At 32.7% G+C, this 27,273-nt stretch overlaps 1 protein-coding gene across 1 annotated transcript in view; it reads right to left on the reverse strand.

The window, feature by feature from the left end:
• Positions 1-907: 907 nt before the first annotated feature.
• The window catches only part of LOC143047746 (uncharacterized), a 50,431-nt gene continuing 24,065 nt past the window's right edge, over positions 908-27,273 (reverse strand). The window contains exons 2-5 of the mRNA XM_076220979.1: positions 16,209-16,264; positions 8,977-9,029; positions 3,784-3,825; positions 908-2,530 (exon numbers count right to left, since the gene is read on the reverse strand). Coding sequence (XP_076077094.1) covers positions 1,067-2,128 — 1,062 coding nt within the window. The 5' untranslated portion in view covers positions 2,129-2,530; positions 3,784-3,825; positions 8,977-9,029; positions 16,209-16,264 and the 3' untranslated portion in view covers positions 908-1,066. The remainder of the gene's footprint in view (positions 2,531-3,783; positions 3,826-8,976; positions 9,030-16,208; positions 16,265-27,273) is intronic.

Raw genomic sequence — 27,273 nt, forward strand, 5'->3', positions numbered from 1 at the left:
AGACTAATATCAAATTATTCATATAGTTTATAATGACACGTAAAGGAAGTGATTATAGGGACTTCGACGAAATTCACTAATATAAAGTCACTGAAAATTTCCAATATCACCATTGATAATCTTGAAAGTTTACGGATATCATTTGATGATCTTGGCACACGAGTTAAACGTTTGAAAGGTTTTACACTAGTAATTTTGGGGCCCTTTATATCTTGTTGTTCGGTGTGATCCAAGGCTCCGTGTTGAAGGCCGTACATTGACCTATAATGTTTACTTTTATAAATTGTTATTTGGATGGAGAGTTGTCTCATTGGCACTCATACCACATCTTCCTATATCTATGTATTAAATATGTAATTGAAAGTTAAACATTTCAAGTTCAGCTTCCGACACTGCTACACTGATAGTTTGTCCTGTGGATTAACATTCATACCAGAAACACAAAAAGCAAGTGTTTAGAAAGTTCTAAATGTCTAAATGCATTAGGAGCAGGAAAACAAACTTAATTACAAGATCTCAAAATACAAAAAGGATAATTCCTTTGAAAAGTCTTTTTTTAATATTTAAAAAAAAAAACGCAGAATAGTTATGGGTTATTGATGATTTCTTATACTTTTAAATGTATATTTAATTAAACAAGTATACTTAGATTCAATTTAGAAAAATAATAATTTCTAGTTTTCTTGTTATCGTATATCTGTCAAACATGAGATTGGGTAATTCCAGTAGATATATGTTCGGCTTTTTACCAGCCTGGCCAAATTCGAAAGATTGACACACATACAACTAGTCAGGGCGATATGCAAACCGGAAGGGTATGTGAAAATCTAGTAACAAATCAGAGTTAAACACACCATGTAAAATAGTGTTAAATAAGGCAAGCCGGAAACAAATTATGTCAAATATGTTAAAATGGGGGGTATTTTATATAAAATAAAAGCACTGTGTTACATTAAACAATTGCAAATTATAACTACTGTAAACGAAATCACATATATACTTAACGAATAACATTGGCACTTTGCATAGAATCCATTCAAACAAGAATTTCCAAGAAATATTGTATTCAGTCTGGAATTCCCTTTTCTGACTGATAACTTGAAATCGAAGTTGGATCTTCAGACACGGTAGAACTAATATCACTGTTTATGGTGAGTTTACTTCCAAGAAGACTCGAAACTTCTAAACTGTCTTTTTCTCTCTTATCGTGTACATCCAGTAAGTTCTCGAATGCTACTGGACCAGATATGACACTCTTATTATTTTGTAAGTTCTCCATAGCCGAATTTTCAAGCTTAGTCACATGAACAAAACAACATGGCTGTGAAATTTCTGTTTTCTTCGGTGGTTTGAATTTTTTAGGTTTCTCAGTTTTCACTTTCTTTTTCTTTCCTTTACTCAGTTTTAGTAGTTCATCATCTGGATCAGATGTGTATTCCAAATATTTTTTGACAAATTCTGCAGCCGCCTTTTTATCGTCAAAACTTAATCCTGCTAATCGAGTATGATCTGTTGACAGGTGCAACGTGTGGAAATTGGCATGCGGAGCTTTATATGCTGTAAGTTGATCTACTTTATCTTTCCAAAGCACGAACCCTGTACCTTTTTCGGCAAGAATAACATGTAATTTCCTGTCACGCTGGTGTTTTCCCGTGTCGAGTACCAGAACAGGTATTCCAGTCATTGCGAATTTCCATTTGTCTTTATTTCCAACTACTTTTCCAAAGTACAAATTAGCTAAACTTGGACATACATGAACATCAGTCTTATGACTCCGGTAAAACATTTCAACTTGCAGCAAGTCATGCTCACTAATCCCTTCAGCAAATGAAGTTCGTGATGGGCTTTGACTGATACTATTAGATCCATTAGATCCAAAGGAAGCAAGTCTTTCTCTTTCTTCTTTTGCACTTTTCAGAGATGCTATACTCGGCGGCCGTCCAGTCATTGGAATAAAGTTCCCGATAGAATCATACTTTTCTGTCAAACGTTTAATTCCATCTTTAACACGATGATGTCGCCTTAACGAAACAATTTCCTCGGTAGTACAATAGGAAGCCTCTTGAGAGCTTCCGTTACTAGTAATATCAATCGGGTTTGATACTGTGAAACTTGAGGTGGTCGACATTTTTATGCAAAATCCTTAACCACTTTAGTTTAAAACCGTACTGTCATAATTATTGTTTTCCTGTAGAAACACACCTTAACTAACGATAAATCCCGAGATACACGGTCAATCATATATGTCTCTCACTTTTTTTTTCTGATAATCAATATAAAGTCGCTGAATAATGAAAAGATATTGGATCGTTATTGTGGAAAAGTCATTGAACTTAGAGTGAATATATAATATATAAAATATCGATACTGCACTTTTCTTAAAACTTTGTTGTTTACAAGTTGTCTTTTCCTGCAAACAGGAAACTGGAAACTTAATAAATTGCGTCAAGCAATCTGCTTATCTTTTCCGTGCAGTCTTTCTTCACTCTGTTAATTTTTCACTTCCCTATATTCTATTGTTTAGCATCTTCTGGAAAGAAAACAATGCAATCTTAGAATCAACTGACAATATATAATTATATATATACATATTTATATGTATAAAAAAAATCCACATCTTTCTTTTATCTTTCAATCATTTATCGAGCACATACATGTACGTTCATTGTCTTATAATACATACCTACGCTCCACCCTTCAAACATGCTAGTAAATTAGACGAAATCTAACATAAATTCATCTATAATCAAATTTATTTAATTATTAAAACAGTCCAACCCAGGATATCCGGAATGTAAGTTTTAATTTGTACTAGATATCTTATTGTTTGATGTGCTAAAGTGTAAACACGTCTCCTTTTATTTATATACATTATATAAAGAAAAGTTTGATATACTTCATATAAACTTTTTGAAGTGCTTTTTGCAGACTATTTACACAAAACGTGTCAAGAGAATAACATTATCTTAATGTTTTAAGTGCTAAGAGTAAGGTTATAATGGCTTGATAACATCAAGTAATAGTATTAGTAGATTAGTTGTCTTTAAATAAGATTCCCTGACGCTTTTTATCAAAAGAAGTCTAAGTGAAGTCTCTCGGAAAAAATGAAGTTGTTGTAAGTCAATCGGTCTTTGATGGAGATACCTGCAGCTAAATGCACTACATTGTAGAAATAAAACTCCCATGGAATTCATGGGCAAGCTTAGCATTCCCTTATACAATTTTAAACTACTTCTCTCTTATAATTTATGATTCTTCATAATAAACAAGCAATGAAACCTTTCAGTTCTAATTACATTTGTTTGCTATATCTTTACGTTTGTCATCAGTGGTAGTCATGTGTCGTGTTATTGTCCTCTGGGTTAATGGATAGTAAGAGCAGAGCTTTTATCTATTCATTGTCTATCTAGACTCGTATGCCAACTTATATATATTTGTTGTTTTTGTGTCATTTGTAGATGTAGATGTTCCAAGAACACTAAGTCTTGCTTCTGAACGGATGGTTCCCTCGGGAACTGTTTATCTATCAATCGTTGAACCGACCTTGTTATGTAAAGCAGGTATATGATATCGATTTTTAAAATGTTTATACAATTTTGAAACAACATTCATCAAGGACACTGTTCCAACTTCTAAATATTTTAGAATTTTTTCAGAATTTATTAATTAAACTTATTCGATTAGATATGTCTACTTCACAACTTTAGGGCCATTCAAGTCTACATTGTCCGCTTCAGTTATATTCCTTGATGAATATCTGTTTAACATACATATGTGGCTTACCTTTGAAAGGTATGGTATCAAGATGGTTCTGTCCTTGGTTTTCTGAAAAATAATCATTGATTATGATTATAAGGGTAAGCCATCACAAATAAGTGGCAACTTTCACTGAATCATAATTACAAACGTCTACCTGTAACTTGTTACATATAAAACCATTACATATTTTATAATCATATCACAGCTGAGTGAGTAATAAGGTATATACAGCTGCTAATAAAATCGATTTAGAAATATTTGTCTTAAAAGCTTGATTATTACCGTGAATTTATTATGATTATGTTTAATGAGACCATTCTTCCAAAGCTGAACACAATGTGGAGGTGTATGCATTATAGTTATATTGCAATGAAACCGCACCAGACTTTAGCTGATAAATTGGAGTTTATTTTCTTAACAACCTTACAAATCTGGCAAAACTGTCTCTATCAGAAATATACATTTAATTTTCAAAAGTGTACATCCTGTTTTCTAATTTCGTTGGTCTCGTGGAAGCGTATCGCCTCAAGTGCGGGAGAAAGTGGGTTTGAACCCCTGTACGGGTCAAACCAAACACTTAAATCCCCTGTACGGGTCAAACCAAACACTTTAACCCCCTGTACGGGTCAAACCAAGCACTTTAACCCCCTGTACGGGTCAAACTAAACACTTTAACCCCCTGTACGGGTCAAACCAAGCACTTTAACCCCCTGTACGGGTCAAACCAAACACTTTAACCCCCTGTACGAGTCAAACCAAACACTTTAACCCCCTGTACGGGTCAAACCAAGCACTTTAACCCCCTGTACGGGTCAAACCAAACACTTTAACCCCCCGTACGGGTCAAACCAAACACTTTAACCCCCTGTACGGGTCAAACCAAGCACTTTAACCCCCTGTACGGGTCAAACCAAACACTTTAACTCCCTGTACGGGTCAAACCAAACACTTTAACTCCCTGTACGGGTCAAACCAAGCACTTTAACCCCCTGTACGGGTCAAACCAAGCACTTTAACCCCCTGTACGGGTCAAACCAAACACTTTAACCCCCTGTACGGGCCAAACCAAACACTTTAACCCTCTGTACGGGTCAAACCAAGCACTTTAACATTTGTATTTGCTGCTTCTTTGCTAAGTACTCTGCATTGAGGAGCAAGAGAAAAGACTAGTCGTCTCGAAATTGGAATAACATGCAACAACAATCAAATGTCATATAAAAATAACGCTTTTGAATCATTTTAGTCACAGAAGAGATCAAGGCCCACTTCGAATTTATTACTTAGAATTACAAAATAAACTGCACTCAAATGGCAGTATAGTCCTTAACTCGTTCGAATAATGAAAACCCACGCAATACATTTGTTTTTTTCTGGGATCATAAATGTACAATGCGTCATTTAGCTGCAGTTCGTGGGAGATCAAAGAATTTTATAGCTAAAATTATTTCACAGCTGACAGAGCAAGGTAGCATCTGTTTCATCTCTGTGTTTTATATGTGTGTCTGGTCCATAAAGCTGTAGCGCGTCCTTGAATGCATCCGGGTATTTTATACTAGACTAGTAACGTAAGCAACCAACAATCAATTAGTCCCAGGACATGTGTCTATTCTGCTTAAGTCTAGGCAAAGTACATATGTACAACAAATCAAGCTCATTTGTAGCTTCAAAATAAACTCATCATAGATACCAGGATTAAAATTTTGTATTTGAACCAGACGCGCGTTTTGTGTACAAAAGACTCACCATACAGTGAAGCTCGAACCCAAAAAAATAAAAAGGTCAAATAAAGTACGAAGTTGAAGAGCATAAGTCATTTGTGAAGTATTTTTTACTGTGAGTTCTTTTGCTTCTTTAACATATTATGGTATTTTATTTAGTTAAACTATATCGCACTAAGTAAACTGCTGCTGTTTCATACAATAACATAATTCAAATAACGAAACACATGTGATTAATTAAGAAAATTGATGCTAACTACATCTGTTTAAATTAAGTTTTAACTCTGGTGGATAGTTGTCTCATATACCTTAACAATTAATCATGCTTACAAATTTTTGATTAATATCAATTACCAGTGTGAAGAGACAAAAATTTTGCACTCATCGAATGTTAATTCATAATTACTCACTATACAGCTGTTTTCGTTACTGGATGTTATATAATTGTTCAGAGTTCTATTTTTATATTTTATGAATCAATGGAGATGTGGGTACACGTCAAAATTATGACTTTTTAAAAGTGTTATGCCTGCCTATGATATATTGGTGACGGGGCGTCATTAGCCACAAGGTGTAGCATATTTACCTAACGATATCGGGATATAAGTATTTAGTCGGATCTTAACATGTACTTGTGATTTGTTTACAAACCGGTATTGATAAAAATAAACAAACAAATGTCGAAATGTTCAGGACTTAATTAAATCTGTATTTGGGTAAGATGATGCAAGCATACGATTTTTATTGCGTCTTACACTTTGAGAAGCAAATAATCTTTAACTACTTTATTAAAATATTGTGTAAAACGTTTTTCTGAGGAAGTTTTAAAAAATTTCAAAGAAATATTTTTTTACAGTGGGTTAGCTTTCATTAGTCTTCGCTATCCTATAAGTTAACAACTTTTGGTTGTATTTATAATTTAGAATCTTCATTGAAGGTGGAGCACGAATGCACAGTTAATTAATTATATTGATGTGCCATTTGTATGCAAGAGTGACATTCCGGCCTTTGCATTATGTTCCGATTCGAAAAAAAGTTATGCGAGTATTGTCTCCCTTTAACAGATTCATTATTTTATAATTAAGTATAGGTTTCTGATATAATTTTGAATAATTACAAAATGAATCAATTCAATATATTTCAGTTTTTGTTATTGGTGTATCAAAAACATTGATGTACGAATATAATTTCATAAATTTGAAACGTTTAAAATGATTACATACCAATATAAAGAACCGTTCATCATTTTTGAAAAAAGACTATAAATAAGAGCCGTATTAATTAACTCACCTTCATAATTAATTGTTTGGGAAATTAACCAGAGTTATCTAATATTATTCACAGAGGGACTAGCAAGCAATTTTTAACTGTAGCTTATTTAACTTTAAATCAATGTTTCACTATAAACGAATGGTACTTTATACAAATATAAGGACTTTGTTAGCTAAATCTACAAATTGTATTAGATATTATATTCAGTGAAGTTGAAGGTGTAGGCAGTTGTTTAACATATACAGTACTGTAAGCAAACGCACAGCCAGTACTTAATTAGCGACCATCAAATCATCAAGTGATGCCGTCTGAGCTTAAAATAGGATTACATTCAACTTCTTAATCTTTTTTGCATTTGAAAAAATATAAATAAAGAATAGTAAACACCTATTATGACATGTTTATCAAGTTCATAAAGCATTCTGTTTTGCCTTGGTGTCGCGTATATGAAGTGGATTTGTTCTATTGTGCACTATCAAATGTTACAATACTCGACTATTTATATATCTAGAACTTATATAGTTTTTTGTTGCCCCTCTGGGTATCTTTTCCCACCTCAAGCGTAAAATTGACTGATTGAAGTAGCCCAAATATGAGACTTAGTATATTATGATGAAATGGATTTTTATGCCTGTTTTTTCTCTGAGAGTTGCTCATATATATATAGCTTCGCCATTGCGTGTGCGTGGTAAAAAAATCAACATCGTAACAAATGAGCTTGCCTTTTGATTGTAAATAATTGCCTTATCTTTTCATTGTTGTACAATGTACTAACCGACTGAAACTAAAAGTAACACATTGATTTCATTATTAATGATTTCACTAGCATCATCCACCATTATTACTGACATTTATTTATAGCGCTATTTTATTTCAATAAAGGTCTCCCTTTAATTTAGATTGAGCAATTACAAGTATAAGATACACCTTTAGGGCGTTAGCCCTAATGGGTGAAACAATTTACACTAAGATGATATTGTCAATACAGAATGATAGTTTTCAATAATTAAGAGGGGGTTTTCAGCAATTTGACCATGTTATAGAAAAGCATGATACGGGTATCTTATTTCCTTTCATGACATCTTGGTATAAGGACTGAAACCGTATAAAAAGAAAATAACTTAAAGATTTGTAAAATGGTAGCCAGCCGTCATAGATTATAGTAAGAATAAAAAAAAAAAAAAAAAATTGAAAATGGTAATGGCAATGGTGAATATGGCAGAGACAACAAGGTGACCAAAGAGCAAACAACAGCCGAAGGTCACCATTGGGTCTTCAACGCAGCGAGAAAATGCCGCACCCCGTGTTTCTTTTCCATATGCTTTCAGACTCTAGTGTGAGTACTAAGTTGTATTACACTAATATTAATCTGTAGAATTGTGGATCTTATGTTAAGTGGATTTGAGGTGTGTCTTTTCGTTCTATGATATAGAGTGGGTTTACAAAAGAATTATAATGTCAAAACTATCCATGTATGTATAGACTTTCGCGATATAACGAAATGAATTAACCAACTTGCAGGTCTTATATTTGTATATGATGTTGATATTCCTTTCCTTTGTAATTTTACTGCGATCAATGTCTGCGTCAAGCCATTTTTGAAACAGTGGTCCTCCAACGAGGAATGTTCTTATACTCATTTGCTGTACGATATCGCCATTTTTTAACTGTTGCAGAATAATCAGCAATGTTGTGTGTCAGAAATTCAAATAACTTTCTTTCCGAATTAGTAATAAGCAGTAATTTGTACTGCATATTCCAGCGTTACATTTTAATTGATATTTTGATTGACCATCTTATAAAGAGCAAATTTTTTGCCATACTAACAGAGATATGAATAATTTGAAAACTACAATATGTTATGAAAGGTTTACAGACGGACAGGGACAGACTTAATATACCTTCCGCGTCAACGGGGAGGGGCATACAAAGAAAAAGAAACACCACTTTTAACACGTGCACTAGTTAGCAATTCTGAAACTCATATACGGGACAAATGTGTACAGGACATAAATAAATGCAGAATGTAATTGATTTGCACTTCTAGCTGCGGGATATGAGATGAACATTAACATTGCAAACGAAACAAATACAGGAAAAAACTACGTGTGAATATCTGAAACATAGGTCTTGAATTCCCTGTGGTGGAAGGAACGCGATATCACATACACTTTTTGTGATTTAACACAAACGACTATATATATTAAACAGAGAAAAATATACATACCAGATTAGACTTATTACTGTAAAATGATGAATCAACTTATGTCCTTGTGAATTCTAAAACATATGGATATATATTGATAACTAGTATTTTTCATAATAACATAATAAAACTGCCTTCACGTGTAATCCAATAGAAAAGTACTGCCTACAGTACTAAAATACATTACTTTTTATTGTACAGATGATTCATGTATTGCTTAAAGTTGTTATTTTATTTGAAACTAGTGTTTAAATCTTGTAGCTCTATAAACAATACATCTTAGTGTTATATTTTGAAAGAAAATATGATAAGCTGAGATGTTGTTTCAGTCTTATCTCAAAAGGTCAAAAGGTGAAAGTCCATTAAGATTCTTCTGATATCTGTATGTATAATTAAAATCATTTCAATATATCATTGAAATCGATCAACGAAATAGTTTAAAAACGTATAGTGGTTGTCATTATTTCTTGAAGTCCTTTTTTGTCATGTGTTAATCTTGGTGCCAAACAAGAGCTTGACAGAGGTCGTAAATACAAAAGGGCGAATCAATAGTATTAGATATTAGTCTTTCTCTAATTTTTGTGTTATTTTCACATTTCCTGACCCGTGTGAGAAAAATATTTCTCCTCACTAGTGAGAAATCTGTTCTCGGCAAATGATTGGTTGAAATTTAATTGTGATGTTAAACTTTCTTGTTTTCTTCTGAATTTTCTTAATGGGACCTCATGAAAAAAGGCACAACTTTCCTCAAATCTTTGAAAAGGAAGGATACAAATCATAAGAAAAACAGATGCCACCACTGTAACTCGTTTATTACGATATTGCTCCACTCAGTTAAATTTTAATTTAATCGCGCTTTAAATATTAAAATTCAACTGTCTCAAGTGCAGAAATATCGTATTACACTTGTTGCAGTTGTGGAATCTATATTTCGCTAAAGATTGTATAGTAGGTACTATTTCTGTACTAAAAAAATGCAGTACTGGAAATTTACTTTTAATATTTAGTACTATTTCTTTACTTTAAAACTATATATTGTAATATTTAGGTACTTGTATTTTACAGTACTTGATTTGTACTAAATATTTTGGTACAGAAATAATACAATATTCCATGTTTGAAAATCATAACTTTAAGAGATTTGAAATAGAAAAATTTTCAAAATGCTGAAAATGTAATGGTAGTAACCAAAAATCTGTAGTACATACATTTCAAGTACAAATAAAGTACTGTAAAATATAGGTACCTAAATATTACAATAATTTTAGAGTAACAAAATAGTACTGAATATTAAAAGTAGATTTCCAGTACTACAAATTTTTAGTACAGAAATAGTACCTATGCAAAAGTAGCTGGTTAACTAAATAACAATGGACTAAAAAGTTTAATCCGGGAGTATAATACACTTCTTGTTGCATTTTAAAAGTGTATGTGTACTTTTCATTTTTTGTTCAAGTGTAGCTTCAGAGGTTGTAACGCCTGGGAAAAGTACATGTTATGTGTCAGCACTTCGTTCGTAGAGTTTTTCTATTATTGTCATGTATTGTCCTTCAATATAACTATAGTACAAGTGCAATTTTTAGTAATATTGCCAAGGTAGCGGTAATATACCTATGAAACAGAGAGATAAGGTGATAAAGAGCCAATAAAACATAGTCACGTCGAAGTTTAATAAATAAACAATATCATGGCCAAAACAAGGGGGAAAAAAGAAAATAAACAACAATCCACAACTAAAATGTTTGTAAAAGTACGCAATCGCATAGGACAATGCCAAAACATAGAGAAGGACAGTATAACAAAGTGGTATCTACCGAACTTTATTAGTCAAGCTGGAGAATGCACAATTGTTCCGTTTTTGTGTTGACCTATCGTTCTAAACGAACCAATATAGTGTTTGTCGCAATGCACTTGGATAAGAAACATACAGTCATTCGCAAGTGGGTACTACCAAAAAGGAGCCACCGATTGCATCAAACTCTTCACATAAAAAAATGTCTATGCCAACGCTTTAATATGACGATACAAATATAGATTTGTTAAGTTCTATATGTACCTATGAGACTTATGACCTTTAAATAACACCTGCGACGTTGCTGGAAGATGTACTTGTTGTCTATGAGATTGATTTATGTACGGAAGCTAATTAAATTCGACATTGAACTCCCACCAGTGATAAGATTTATAATACAAAACTAGCTTTTTCAGTGGTATCGATCTAAAAGTCAGACATAATATCATTAAGTAGGTGTCTGTCTTCAAGTTAAATGCCAAACAGATTCACTAAGGTAAAAATCAGCACTGTTTGGACACTATCTGTGTTGTTAGTCTGGATATGAACAGTCTTATGTTTAGGTGTTTATTAGACAATAATTGAGTGTAACAAAACAAAAAACTGAACGGCTATCATATATTAATTGAAAAGAATGGAATAACTGCAAACTCAATTGTTGAACATAGTAGAATTTTGCAGTTTATATCCGAACATTAACTAGTACCCTTAAAATAGAAGCCTCGATGGCCGAGTGGTCTAAGTACATATGTACATATCTTAATTGACAAGGATTGTCAGTTTTCCTGCCGAAGGTTTGGCACTAAGTTTTTTTCTTGAACTGATCAAGTATGCACGAACAAGTAATAAGCTTTAAATGAGAATACACTATAAATCAGAATATGATATCACGCTCCAATCTTATTTACAATGTAAGTCATTTTAGGAAAAACATGATCTATCCACTTGATTAAAATCCGTTTTCCTTCTTGCGCATTATAAAAACTTTCGACGAAAGAAGGAAATGAAACTGCTTTAAAATGTAAAATATGTAATCAAGTGGTGAAAGTACTAAAAACAAGTATATCCGTGTTCAAATTTCTGAGTACATTTATACCTATCCAATTGCAAAACTATACATTTTAATAAATTATTTACAATCCGTAAAAACATATGAAAATACGGAACGAGAACATACATGTTTGTAGATTTATCCATTTAAGTTATACTTTTGTAGATTGCTCATTCGAAAATTTACATATCATAATAAACCTTAGTAAACCATATATACATGAACCTATAAAAATAAAGTAGATAATGCGTATGGAACGCCATGACTGCCTTATGTTAATGATCAGCATTATATGCAGTGCTCACACCATTATATTAAGTTATCACAACATTATATTAAGTGCTCACAACATTATATTAAGTGCTCACACCATTATATGCAGTGCTCACACCATTATATTAAGTGCTTACAACATTATATTAAGTGCTCACAACATTATATGCAGTGCTCACACCATTATATTAAGTGCTCACAACATTATATTAAGGGCTCACAACATTATATTAAGTGCTCACACCATTATATGAAGTGCTCACAACATTATACGTTTTTTGTTGTATGATGAGATTGGTGTATGATGAGATTGATGTATGATGAGATCATTCGGTAAACATCGTTTTTTTGCGGAAATTACCGAATCCATAATTTGTAAATAACGGTAATTCCCAGCATACAAATTTAAACAGTTATTAATGTTTGGTGCAAAATAACTAGTTTGTGAATTTAAATTCTTTTAAGAATATAATTCGGACTACGCCGCATTTTTGCGCCTGTCCCAAGTCAGGAGCCTCTGGTCTTTGTTTATCTTATATTATTATAACTTTAGTTTCTTGTGTACAATTTGGAAATTAGTATGGCGTTCATTATCACTGAACTAATATATATTCGTTTATGGGCCAGCTGAAGGACGCCTCCGGGTTCGGGAATTTCTCTTTACATTGAAGAACTGTTGGTGACCTTCTGCCGTTGTTTTTTCTATGGAGTCGGGTTGTGATCTCTTTGATACATTCCCCATTTCCATTCTCGATTTTATGCTATACATAAAAGTCAAATTAGTTTCGACAATTTTCCATTTTTTCCCCCGTGAGTGATCCCTATCCATGAGAAAGAAGCCCCACAGAAACATCAAGATCCGCCGTCAAAAGTAACTTTCCAGATAACGAAAAAAATATTCAGATATGAAATTTTCAACCTTTGAGATTGATCCTAACATGGGATATGGAAAAAAATTGGTAGCAAAAATAACAGAAATCCTCAGACTATAGACAAGCTTGTATGTGAGAAGAATTAGAACGCCAATCACAACAACGAGAAGAATTCACAGTAAAACAATACTAGAAGTTCTCCATTAATATAATTATATTACAATTATATATTGACATAATAATGAGTATCTTTTTTTGTGCTTCCGTTACAAAACAAATTGTGTGGACTTTAAATAAAATCAAAGAAGTGCTCAGCAACAAATAGCATTCCTATTTTTGTGTTGTTGCTATCATCTGGACCTAAACACAAATTTGAATCTTTTTTCGAGGTCCATTGTTATCAAAGAAGTGCGATCTAAAAGATATTATTCTTCTATGACTTGTAGTTGATTATATTTTGTATCTTAATGTACCTTAACCAGAATTAATTTAGGTCAAGTAGTTATCAAAGGTACCAGGATTATAATTTAGTACGCCAAATGCTTGTTTCGTCTACATAAGACTCACCAGTGACGCTCATATCAAAATATTTATACATCCAAACAAGTACAAAGTTGAAGAAAATTGAAAATGACTCCTTTTTCATGGACAATCGTTACTATCCAATAATAGTAAATCATTCTATTTTACTCACAGTTTGTTTCAATCTTTACCTAAATGCAAAACTTAGATGCATGTTTTTTTATTAGTTGTTAGTGGCTTTGAACTAGCTGTCAGTAATTGCGAGTACTCTCAGATCAGTACTTATAGTGTCTTTTTGTTGTTGGGATATAGAAGTACCCGCCCACGTCTACTCTATTTTCTGGTAGATGGATTTATATTTGTACCCATCTGATGAGTTAAGCCTTTTACAACTGATTTTCATAGTTCGTTCTTATGTTGTTCTGTTACGCCACTGTCCCAGGTTAGACGGAGGGTTGGTATCCCGCTAACATGTTAAAACCCGCCGCACATTCTGTATATGTGGCTGTCCCAAGTCAGGAGGTGCCTTTATTTCAGTGGTTGTCGTTTGTTAATGTGTTATATACATGTTAGTTTTTCGATCGTTTGTTTGTACATAAATTAGGAATGTTTTACGTTTATCATTTCGGGGCCTTCTATAGCTGTATGACTATGCAGTATGGGCTTTGCTCATTGTTGAAGGCCGTACTGTGGCCGTTTAGTTGTTAATTTCTGTGATGTCATTTTGTCTCTTGTGGAAAGTTGTTTCATTATCAAGCATACCACTTTTTTATATATATATTAACCGTGCAAAATGACGAACAAATGTAAACGTTTTTCATCCCCACAAACTCAGTTTTCATAAGAGATGATAACTTTAAATGAAAATAATGTTAAACTGGGTCTTGAAAGGGTAAAATTTATGGATTTTTTGGAAAAAAAGTGTTTCCAGTTTTTGGAGAAAAAAATAATTTGTTTTTGATTCTGAGAAAAAAAATTTGGTTGATTCACCCCTAGCTGCCAATATATGTAATGCTAAAATTGAATTAAAAAAAATATTTTCGACTTGTCGCGAGAAAAATAAAAATCAATAGCCCCCCCCTAAAAAAAAAAAATTAAATGGTTGCTGCCTAAAGTTATGTTAAACACCTACAATGAAATGCTTTAAACTGCATTTTCCATATCTGTTAGATACTTATTCATGTGAAATAACAAATTCTGAAAATGGATGCCAAAAATGACTCAATCATGACATATATATAAGCTAGTGTAATATAACGCTTATGTGTTATAGAAAGCTGACTGTTTTATTTAAAATGCAATTCAGCTTTTTTAAAACTGAGTACGGACTATAAAGTGGCACCTTGCTAAAGTTCTTTAGTAGGAAATGAGCTCGAGGAATATGTCATACAAATTTCCCTTCGATATTTCATTAAATAAGCTTTTTATTATTTCACTTACATTTTGCCATTCGTATTTCTTACGACGAACAGAACTACTTTAATCATTCACTTCTTAGTTTCATCTTTTCATTACTTATTTCAATCAGTTTTAAATATTGTATACTGCCTTATGATCACATGACTTTAATAACTGTTTAAATTTGTTTGCTGGGCATTACCGTAATTTACAAATTATGGATTCGGTAATTTCCGCTAAAAAACGATGTTTACCGAATGATCTCATCATACATCAATCTCATCATACAACAATCTCATCATACAACAAAAAACGTATAATGTTGTGAGCACTTCATATAATGTTGTGATCACTTCATATAATGTTGTGATCACTTCATATAATGTTGTGACCACTGCATATAATGTTTTGACCACTTCATATAATGCTTTGACCACTGCATATAATGTTGGGAGCACTTAATATAATGTTGTGAGCACATAATATAATATTGTGAGCACTTAATATAATGTTGTGAGCACTTAATATAATGATGTGAGCACTGCATATAATGGTGTGAGCACTTAATATAATGTTGTGAGCCCTTAATATAATGTTGTGAGCACTTAATATAATGGTGTGAGCACTGCATATAATGTTGTGAGCACTTAATATAATGTTGTGAGCACTTAATATAATGGTGTGAGCACTGCATATAATGGTGTGAGCACTTAATATAATGTTGTGAGCACTTAATATAATGGTGTGAGCACTGCATATAATGGTGTGAGCACTTAATATAATGTTGTGAGCACTTAATATAATGTTGTGAGCACTTAATATAATGGTGTGAGCACTGCATATAATGCTGATCATTAACATAAGGCAGTCATGGCGTTCCATATATGCGCATTATACAGTTAGTTGAGATGATTAAATACGTTCCAAAATCCTTACTAGTTAGACATTGTCCATAGACCAACGTTATTAATAGTCAAGAGAGTCGAGAGTGATTCTATCGATAAGCTGAAACTATGACCATCCAACATGACAAAAGCTACTAAAGAAAGGCAGCTACTACAGCAAGACAGCAAAACAAAAACGGAATTTTTTTACGCAAAATCCACAGAAAAAAATTACGTACAAACAAATCATCAGCACATTGAACGACGTTGACAAAATTTGAAACGCCGAGGCATCCTCAATCTAATGTTGGATTGTGTTTGATTATAGAAATTGAATGTTCTTTTACGCAAAAGTGAAATTATAATTTGGTTTTTAATGTGTTTGAAGAAATTGAAGGGTCTAAATAAATGCCCAAGTGCCATTGAATATAATTCGAAATAATGAACCTGCGCATACATACCTATTATTCAGGGCTTTCTTGTGCTACATGTATATTTGTCGAACTCCTATTTTTTTCTGAAATATAAACATGTAAATTATATTCTTTTTATTTGCAGTCAAAAATTGTGATCTATTTTTCATTAACTTGATGCAATAACATGGTCTTATTAAAAACGTAGGTATCATATGTAATCTAAAACGGTCAAAAGTTGAAGTGCGATGATATTGTCGGTAGATGTTTGAAAATGTACTCATGAATCTAGAGCTAGTTGCAGCTCATTCAAAAACATCTAGAAAGAGAATTTTAAAACCTACAATAGACAATGTTTTTTTTTTGTAAAAATACACCAATTTTTACAAAAAAATGGAATGTGACGTGAAGTGATCCTGATTATCTCATATAGCTGGTTGACCAAATCGTTTTTATCAGCCACAACCTTGAAGTAATAAATAAACTCATCATAGATACCAGGACCAAATTTTGTATATACGCCAGACGCGCGTTTCGTCTACAAAAGACTCTTCAGTGACGCTCGAATCCAAAAAAGTTAAAAAGGCCAAATAAAGTACGAAGTCGAAGAGCATTGAGAACCAAAATTCCTAAAAGTTTGCCAAATACAGCTAAGGTAATATATGCCCGAGGTAGAAAAGCCTTAGTATTTCAAAAAATTCAAAAATTTGTAAACAGTAAATTTATAAATATAACCATATCAATGACAATTCATGTCAGCACAAAAAGTGCTGACTACTGGGCTTGTGATATACCCTCGGGGAAATAAATCTCCACCAGCAGTGGCATCGACCCAGTGGTTGTAAATAAACTCATCATACATGTAGATACCAGGACCAAATTTTGTATATATATACGCCAGACGCGCGTTTCGTCTACAAAAGACTCATCAGTGACGCTCGAATTCAAAAAAGTTAAAAATGCCAAATATTGAACGAAGTTGAAGAGCATTGAAAACCAAAATTCCTAAAAGTTTTTCCTAAAAAAAGGAAGATCCCCAAACACGTGATGTTCGTATCTTGTTGTATTATGCAATAGATGATATTTTCTTTGGTTTATCAATTCAATGTCAAAGATAAAGCAGAACAAAAGTTTAAAAAAACACTTTTCTCTCTGTTTTTCATAATTTTGTGGTCACATTAACATTCAATTGTATCCGCCCTTTCAATTGCCGATTAAAAGACTATGTACTATGCAAATGTGTTGTTTTTTTTAATATCAAATGTGTCATAGGAAATGTGCATGTAAAGAGATCCTGTTTACATTTAACAATAGGTCAATGTCAACAAAAATATAAGTATAAACAAATACATGTACTCATTGTTATGATTCAAAACAATACATGTGATTGTTCAACTAAAACATATTTTAAACAGGGGGAGAGTTGAGAAAATAAAATTAAACCCTACATATGTTCATATCCGCATGTCAGGTTGCGAATCTCGTTAGTTGGTATTGTATGCCAATGATTAATGTTTATTCATCATCTTGAGAATTTAGGGATAATGGCGGATCACATATTGTTTCCGAAAAGGAGATGGTATAATAAATAAATTTTTTAGGCCTCAAAGTTTATCGATAGATTGTATGTATTCAAATGGGCACTAATTGCGCCCCTTTAGTAGCAGACTTATGTTTGTACTGTTATGAATCACAGTTTATGACCAAACTTTTAAATATTTAGGCATCATGAATCAACAAAATTACATCCCTCATACGGAGATATAATTATTTTTTAATTCAGCCTTCCATATAGGCCTTACGTTTTTAAACTTTTTGAAATAAGTGCAAAGTAATTTTTCTACTATTTTGAGGGGCCAAATAATGGCTTTTATCATACCTCCAAGCCTTGATTCACAACTTTTATAGGCTCGGGACAATTCAAATCTTGAAATATTGTTCAAGTCAACAGTCATATCTACTGATGAAGACTCTTATGTTAGCTTTAAAATATCCCTTGTTTATTGTCGCAATAGCGTATATGTCCATGCCCACATATATCCTTACATCGCCCAAAAAACTAACACACACAAAAACAAAAAAAAACAAAAATAGTTACGCCGTTCAGTTTACACATGTTACCGGTTTACACAAGGTTCATTGCTTTTCTAAATTGCGATAGTAAAACTTCATATGTTTTCTCATTGTATATGTCTCAATATAACAACTAGCAAAGTATGATATAATTATTGGTAGTGTGTTTAAATTTACGCTACAAATTTCTCTCTACACGAAAATTACATTATATTGAAAAGTGCATTGTCTCTTCGAGTTCTCAGATAGTTTACATCTTTAACCATATTGATTGATTGTGAATTGCTGAACGTCCAGTGGCTAATATTTCATGCATGTTCAGGACGATTCTTAAAATATATTGCAATCATTGCAGCAAATTGCATTGAGTGTGTAGGTAAAGGTAATATCTTTGACAAACTTGCTTGCTTGCTGAACCGTGAAGTCAGTATTGGGTTAGGTATACTACATCTCCTTTAAGAGAAGACTAGTCCAACAGATAACCGATTTATCTGTCTGTAGGACTAGACTTTACCCACACACTCAATGCATTTTGCTGTAAAAGTAAGGAAATAGATTTTCAAAACCACTAACCTGATGAACAAATGTAACAAATACAAAATAAAACATTACATGACTATCCTTCTTTCAAAAGTCCAATTACAGTTGATGAATGACCAATTTCACAAATATTATTACCAAGAATTTGCGCATTCACGTGCGCCGTGATGTAAGAAAACAAAACAACCCAAAGTCGTATTTCATTATATTTCTCATAGGAAGTTTATATAAAATAACCGAAGTATAAGAAATGAAATAGGATATTGCTAGTCATATTTATTCATATATTGATGAAATGTACTTATGATATATACTGACAGCTTGTAATGTGAATTTGTTGTCACTTCAATGCATTAACAATATGTTCAATAGTGATTATATCGATATTGACATGGATAAGTATAATTTGCTAGATTAAAACATCGTTCTTCCCTGCACAGCCGAACATGTCATAGGCATCCTTTATGGGGTAGTTAATTTAGAATGGCTTTTAGTGTTAATTATATAAATGTACCTTTCAAATGTACCGGCATTTACATTTAGTAAGACGATTGACAAGTTGCTGCCCACGATGTTGTTAAAGATCAAAGTTTTGAAAGCATGCATCTGCAGATAGTGTTTATTGGTCGTTATAACCCCTTTTCTGTGGTATATTTGTTAGTTACATTCTCTTGAAGCACGACTCCGGGTGTGCACAGTGGGATTGTCTCTTCGTTGAAGACCCATTGGTGGGCTTCGGCTATTGTCTGCTCTTTAGTCGGGTTGGTGTCTCTTTGACACATTCCCTATTTCCATTCTTAGTTTTATTTTTTACGCAACGTTCTAACGGTCCCAATCCAACTAAGGAGATTTCCCGATATTAGCAATAATAATGTCACATTGCTTGCAATATAAACAGATATATTTCCCTTTTACGAGTATTCAATTTTGTAGTTTTAATCACAGTTTGTTGTTTGTCAATTTTGGCTTTCTGCCCTAAACATATTACTTAGTGCATATATGTGAATACAAAAAAAGGCCACGTTTTAAATTATATTAATAATCATCGAATTACTTAAATATATCTTAAAATTAATATCATTTTTCTTATTACATTAAACCCTGTTTGGAATTTTGAGATATACAAAGTAAATAGGCAAAATATAACGATCATAAAACAACGGTCTAAAGAAAGAAAACCCGAATGACCCCCTTCCAGACTCTTGTGTAACTTGATAACACGTATGTTTTACGTTGCACCTTTTTACAAAACATAAAAGGGAATATGTGTGTTAATCAATCTCATGCAAACTGTAATATCGGCACCGCAGGTGTGTTAAATGTAAAAGATTTAATGTAAAATTGTATTTAGTCGTGTTAATAGTAAATCAAGTATGAACTGTTGTTATGCATTAGCACTACAAAGCCGTGAAGGTGAAGATCACTATCTCTTACATAAATTACATTATGTATCTCTAACATTATATTATGTTTTGCCCGCGGTTTTTCATTATTATTCTTGTTTTGTTAAAGTTATCAAGTACTTAAAAGCAATGAGATACAGCAGGAATTGTATTGTCATGGGATTCATGGATAAATCAATGATAATACATGTACTTCCAAAGTTCGTAAATTTAGAATACTTAATTATTGAATAGGCTCTACATTTGCTACATGTATAGGGGACGGTTGAGATCTTACAAAACATGTTAACCACCATATAATAAATAAGCCCCATCATATAATAAAAAAGCATCATCACATAATAGAAAAGCACCACCATATAATAAAGAAGCACCATCACATATATAATAAAAAAGCACAATCGTATAATACGAAAGCACCATGATATTAGTGAAATATCCACAGCAAACAATAGCACATGCCACATAATACAGCTATGGAGTTCCAAACGCAATCGCTTCGACAACTTTCCGCGGAGTAGGGAGTAATTTGAAATGCTGCTTACGGCTCACCATACATGTATCAAAGTGACAAGGGAAGCGTGATGTTTATTTATTTGCTGGAACTTGTTACAAGAATATTAAAACAGCATAAAACTTCATATTAGACACTGTTTGAATGCTCCTCTTACTATGCTTGTATACCCTTTATCTTTAGATGATATCGTTTTATTATGCATGCAATAAACAGGACATCAATAATACATTTTTGTAACTTAGTATATGGAAATTTGGCTTTTATATATGATATGGGAATTACTTAATATAGTACTATGTTTTATTCACAACTTTTCCAATGCCATTATACAGCCAGTTTATGTGTTTGACTCTGCATATTTGTTGGAAATTAATGATCTTATTTCTCATTAGAAATGTCATGAAATTTTGTTTGAAATAATTTATCACAAATAAAAATAAAAATAAGGGAATAAAAAATAAAAAAATATTGAAAAACCAGATGGAAATGAAATTAATGGTAATGTTTATGTTTAGGAAGATGATGGTCTTAAATTTATTAGATATGAGTGCCCATCATTAAAGATCACAAAGTTTGTCCGGCTTACTCCTCATACAAATGAAACTTTAATAATTTAATATTAAACAGGGTTAGGTATGACACATTGATAATGTGTATTTAAACAAGATATTTATTTTCATCCAATATTTAACCAATAGCAGAATCTTACACCTTAATTGGCGGATACATCAAATGTGTCTTATAGACCCTTTCAATTTATACTTCAACAAAATAAATTTTTGAAGCAATGCATAAATGCAGTGGTGGCATTATATCTTTGTCTAAGTTGGTTTGGTTAAATTGATATGTGAATAATTATATAGACGATGTTTAACAATAGCCAAGTTGTATACAGTAAGGAAATGAATAAAGTAAATCCCTGAAATAAAATAAAATAAATTTATATGCTGCAGGGGAACATATATTTTTCATTTGGGTTACATATAATATTAAACCCTCAAGGTTATTACCCCTGAATATGGCAATTTCTAATATTTCAAAATATTCAAAATTTAGTGTTTTAAAATCAATTAAAATAATAAATTCTATAGAAAGATCAATAATCAACATAAAATGAAAGCAAACTAATAAAGATGTCTTAAAACAAAAGTTTAAGTGCAAGAAATAAATTTTTCAAATACCACTTTGTACATTATTTCCATTGAAATAAAAAGTCTCTATAATTAATAACTTAATTTGTACCCTGACCTAATGAAGGTAACTGAAGGTCAGGGTGCCGACCTTTCCAAGATACTGGTAGGCAGTATTGTCCTCCCCGATGGTCTGTGTTCATTCATAGCCCTGACGGAGTAGAACCGATACTGCCCTAACCTATCACTATTCTAATAGTGCATTTTCTTTTGGGCCAGAATGAGCCAAGAAGAATTTATTTTGGAAAAGTAATATTCCCTCTCTCCTACGTTCTACTCTCCTACTTTTTCACTCTTTTCTTTTACTACTTTCTCTGTCTCTACTACTATTTTTTTCTCTCTCTCTCTCTCTCTCTCTCTCTCTCTCTCTCTCCTACTTTCTGTCTCTCTCTCTCCTACTTTCTGTCTCTCTCTCCCTACTTTCTGTCTCTCTCTTCTACTTTCTTTCTCTGCGTGTGAGAGGGAGAGTGACTGAGTGTGAGAGATAGTGAGAGGGAAAGTGAGTGAGAGTGAGAGATAGTGAGAGTGAGAGGAAGAGTGTGAGAGACACTGAGAGTGAGAGAAGTGATTGAAAGTGAGTAGGAGAGCGTGAGAGTGAGAGAGAGACAGTGTGAGTGGGCGTATGAGAGAGAGAGAGCGCGCGCGTGCAGATGTGACAGTGAGCAGAGAGAGTGTGAGCACAAGAAAGAGAGAGAAGCAGAAACACAGAGAAGAGTAATGTGCGGGAGAGAGCAGTGTGAGAACGAGAGAAAGCATTGAAAGAGAGTGTTATTTATCAGTAAAATAGCGACACTAAGAAAGGTATTCGTGAGTGAGAAGGGCTAGAAAGATATTATCATAAAAGTGCAACAAGTGAGTGAGGGACCAGAACGCGAAAGACAGTTGTGAGAGAGTGAATGAGCAAAAGTTGTATTTTTTTTATTCGAGTGGTGCGAGTCAAGTTCTGTGTACGTGTGACATGGGAGCACCGAGAAAGGAGGAATTTACTAAGAGAAGAGGACAATCTAATGATTAAACACATGTCTTCGAGTTTTGTATATTCCTTTTTATTGAGTGGTGTGAGATTGATAAAGGATACAAGTTGTAATATTAAGTGAGTGTTTAAATTGGGTCGAGATGTCATAAATTCAAAACAACTAAATACAACTCTTGATTTCTTTAATTAAGCTCAAAAGTAAACCGTATTAAGAACAAATTTCAAAATTTTACAAAATCTTGCTTACTTGATACAACTACTATAATTGTATTCAAGGTTGTTATGCATGATAGAAACTGCATGAACTATTTAAAAAAAGTAATGTCATGAAATGACATGGAAGAAAGTTTTTGTTTTAATAAAGGCACACCGAGACGCATGTTACAGTTTATATATGGAACATACTATATGTAGTAGTTAATAAATTAAAATTCTGTTCCTAAAACATATATCAAATTATAGAAAAAATATATAAAAAAATTTTTTTTTTTTAGCGAACTCTTAAAACTTGGATAGCCACGTTTCAGACAATAGTTAATTTTGTAAAATGAAACAAAGAACATACCTACTATTGCAAACTCAGTCCGCCAGCTGTATTTCTATGTTTGTATACTATCAGACGATATGAACTTTTTAAAACAATGTTTGTACTTCGTATTTAACCACTTCAACGGATAACATAGTTGTTATTTAAGTATGGATTATATCAGTGACCATATAACAATTTTTCTACGCCCCATGACTCTTTAAGTTTCTCAATTGTTATATCGGAAGTTGTTGTTGTGAGAGCCAATTCAGTTTGTATTATTATAATTAATTATCGTATTTCAAAGGACATGTACAATACTAAGAATTATATCTGTTTCAACGTATCACGTGATATTTTGTTATGTTTTACCCTCCCGAGACACCCGATGTCAGTTCTGCCTTTTCATGTTCCTGTTTTCAAATATTTTGTGCCATGCAAATGAATTTTGTTCGATAACATTGAGAATGGGAATGGTCAAATAGACAATAACCTGACCAAAGAGCAAAAAAAACAGGCGAATGCCACTAATGGATCTTCAACACAGCGAGACAATCCCGCATCCGGAATCGGGCTTCAGCTGGTCCCTAAATAAAAATATGTTATAGTTTATTGGGAAAACGGTACTATTTATTCTGCCATAGGCGACACTATTAACATTTTCTAAATTTACAACTTTTTAAGATAAAAACCTGGATAAAACAGTTATATGTTGTGTTAGTACTTTATTATTGTGTTTTAAAAATTAAAGCCAAATAGTATCATGACCAACTTCCAACGGAGCTTGTTTATGTTATCCATGCCCACCGCCATTTTGCACCAAATTTGTGAAATTTTGCAAGTCTTTTCAAATAATTCTCTAGAAAATATTTCAATAGTTTTCAAAGTTTATGTTGTAAATATACACACTGCAGTTATTCATAGAAAAATAAAAAATATATTGTACCCTTACATCCAATCACAGCGCTCCTAATTTGACTTCCTTCACCTGCCTTGGGTACACAAAAGGCCAACCTAATGCTGGGAAAATTAAATACTACCGTTTTCCCTATTGTGGTTATTCATATGTCTTTGTCTTTCTAATTTTTAAAAGCTTTATCCGGGCCGCTTCAACCAGTATTCACATGAGCTATTTTTGACAAATGATTCAATGCAATAACATTTCTAGCCGGAATGTTTGTCTTTTGAAATTCCTTATGATGCTTTCTTGGTTTTTTATGCTATGTCTTGTGATAAAACGATTAAAATGCCGTATGACGCTTAGATTAATGTCTTTATACTTAAACAATGCAGACATGAACAACGATATACATGTTTGATAATTTTGCACTTCTAATCACTTATAGCTAACATGCATAAAATCAGTAGACTATCTTTGATCACGAGTGGTTAATTTCAGAGTAAAACGAAAAATATATTCAGAAACTTATGAATATATTAAGTTTTTATAAAAAAAAATTGTAGTTTGCTTCAAACACTTCGTCAAACAACATTCATAAGCATGACTGTATAAGACAAAATAAAAACCAAACACATAAAAAAATGACATTTGTACGCACCCATTTCCGCCATCTGCTCAATACAAAGGAAAGGAAAAAGCTAAATATGAAGGGCATTTAAAAGCAATATACGAGTTGTCCTTCCTAGAAAAATGAAGACTACACATCTGCTTGTACATACTTTATGTGTCCTTTACTGGGTATTTTTGTTCTCACAGATCGAAATAATCATTGATAATGGTATAATGGCTTAGTAAGTCAAATATGAAGGACGAATGGCAAAACTGAGTCTACAGACTAACGGTAAAAGAGAAAGAACATGTTTCAATAACATGTAAATCATCTTCTGTTACGCATGCGGCAGCTTTCTGCTACAGTCAACATGTTTCTCAATAGTTGTAATGCATGTGCACCATAGCACTCTTACAATTAGAACAAATGAACAAATGGAAAAAGAAGAACCATTTTCAATTTTGAAACAATTGCTGTTCGGTGTAAGCCATGGCTCTGTGTTGAAGACCGTACATAGACCTTTAATAGTTTACTTTTATAAATTGTGACTTGGATAGATATTTATAGTCAACATTTGTTGATGTGATGTTAATTTCTCAATAACAAGTAATATGCAGATTTACTTTGATGAAGTTCCAACTTACCTTACCAAAAACGTATTAATTTCAATCTAATTTTGTAACGAATTATATATCATAAATGTTTACCAAAAGAGTTGGAACTAGCATTTACATTCTGTTGTCAAAGTCACAAGATTTTTATCCTCTTTGTAATTAACAAAATGACGCAATTAAAAAAAAACAATCAATTTCTAGATCTACACATGAACGTCATGTCAGCACAAAAGGCTGTATAGGTCTCTTGTTGAGAGTTGCCTAATAAGCAATCATACGACATTTAATTTTTAATTTTATCGCGATGAGGGTGAATGAAAGCATCAGCTGTCATAATATGTATCGGCGATCAGTGATATAAAGTAGAAGTCAAGTAAAAGATCCATACATTTCAATAAACAACAATGTATGACAAGGCTATGTATACTTACATGTAGAATGGTACTGAGATAGTCCAAAACAGACAACTTAAAGAACGTACTATCAGAAATTACATATAATTCATGTCACTCTCTGATGTAACGATCGATATTGGATTAAATTGTGACAAGACGATATCAACATCGCAATAGAATTCAGTGTTTTTGATATTTCCATGATCTTTTGGTGAATTGATCACTCGCTCTATTTTACTTTTTGACAGCTAGTAAAGAAAAATCAATTCTAGAACTTTATTAGCATTAAATTGTAACGGTATGTGCATCATTGCATGGGAAATGGCATGATTGTTTGATGTCACGCAACTGCTAATTATTGCTGATCGTTTGGTGAAACTTATTCTAATTAGAGTAAAAGACTCTAATCATATTGTAACGCAATACTTATGTTTTCTCTACTCGTTATGTATTCAGTATATGCCGTGTTTTAAACATAGGGATGATATTACTGACGTTGTCTGTAAACCAAGAAAAAGTGGTGTCGACAGTTGTAGGTTTGGTGCACCGGTTAGGCAAGAGATAGAGAGGAAGATACTGACGGGTTATTCAAACTTATAAATCGAGCCCTCATTTAAATTCAAGGTCAATGCGGTAGCAATACGGAAATATAAACTTCATGAGTTTTGATCTGCATTTTCAAGGGTACTGCCGAAGTTTCTTTCATGTAGAATTCATAAACGCTTTTAAAATTTGCAAAGATGTATCAAAAGCGTATAGTCCTTAAACATATTTTGTTCTTGTAGTTTTATATACCAAAGCTGTTTAAAAATTTTTAAAGTGTTCCTTTGATTCAATGTATCATTCAAATTCAACAAGGTTTGATCATAAGCTATTCTAGATCGTCTGACTGAAAACAAGACGGGGAAAATTGCCATATCTCACATTCTATACTTTTAAAGATCTTAAACATCTGTATATTGAAAAACGTGTTCAATAGCTTATGCAAGCACTAACGCTGCATGTAAGAAGATGGATCGGCTAAATATCTAATTAAAGCATCTTCTTACATAAAGCGAATTACTTTGGAACAAAAAGAAATGAAACTGCAAAATGAATTACTTTGAATAATGTGTTTGTACGAGAGTTTGAGAGAAATGATGGAAGAAAAACGTGAAAAAAGTGGATTACAATAAAAAGTCTCAGGAACAGGAACGCGATCGAGTATAATGTACAAATAAGTTTACACGAGTGGTTCTAATTCAAAGGAAAGATGATTTTCTTGAAAAACTACGAAACTGTGTCATAATAACGTTATTTTTAAAATCGTCATACCGTACGGTGACCTATAGTTGTTAATGTCTGTGTCATTTTGGTCTCTTGAGGACA

Source organism: Mytilus galloprovincialis, chromosome 10, assembly GCF_965363235.1.
Source record: "Mytilus galloprovincialis chromosome 10, xbMytGall1.hap1.1, whole genome shotgun sequence".
Lineage (NCBI taxonomy): Eukaryota > Metazoa > Mollusca > Bivalvia > Mytilida > Mytilidae > Mytilus > Mytilus galloprovincialis.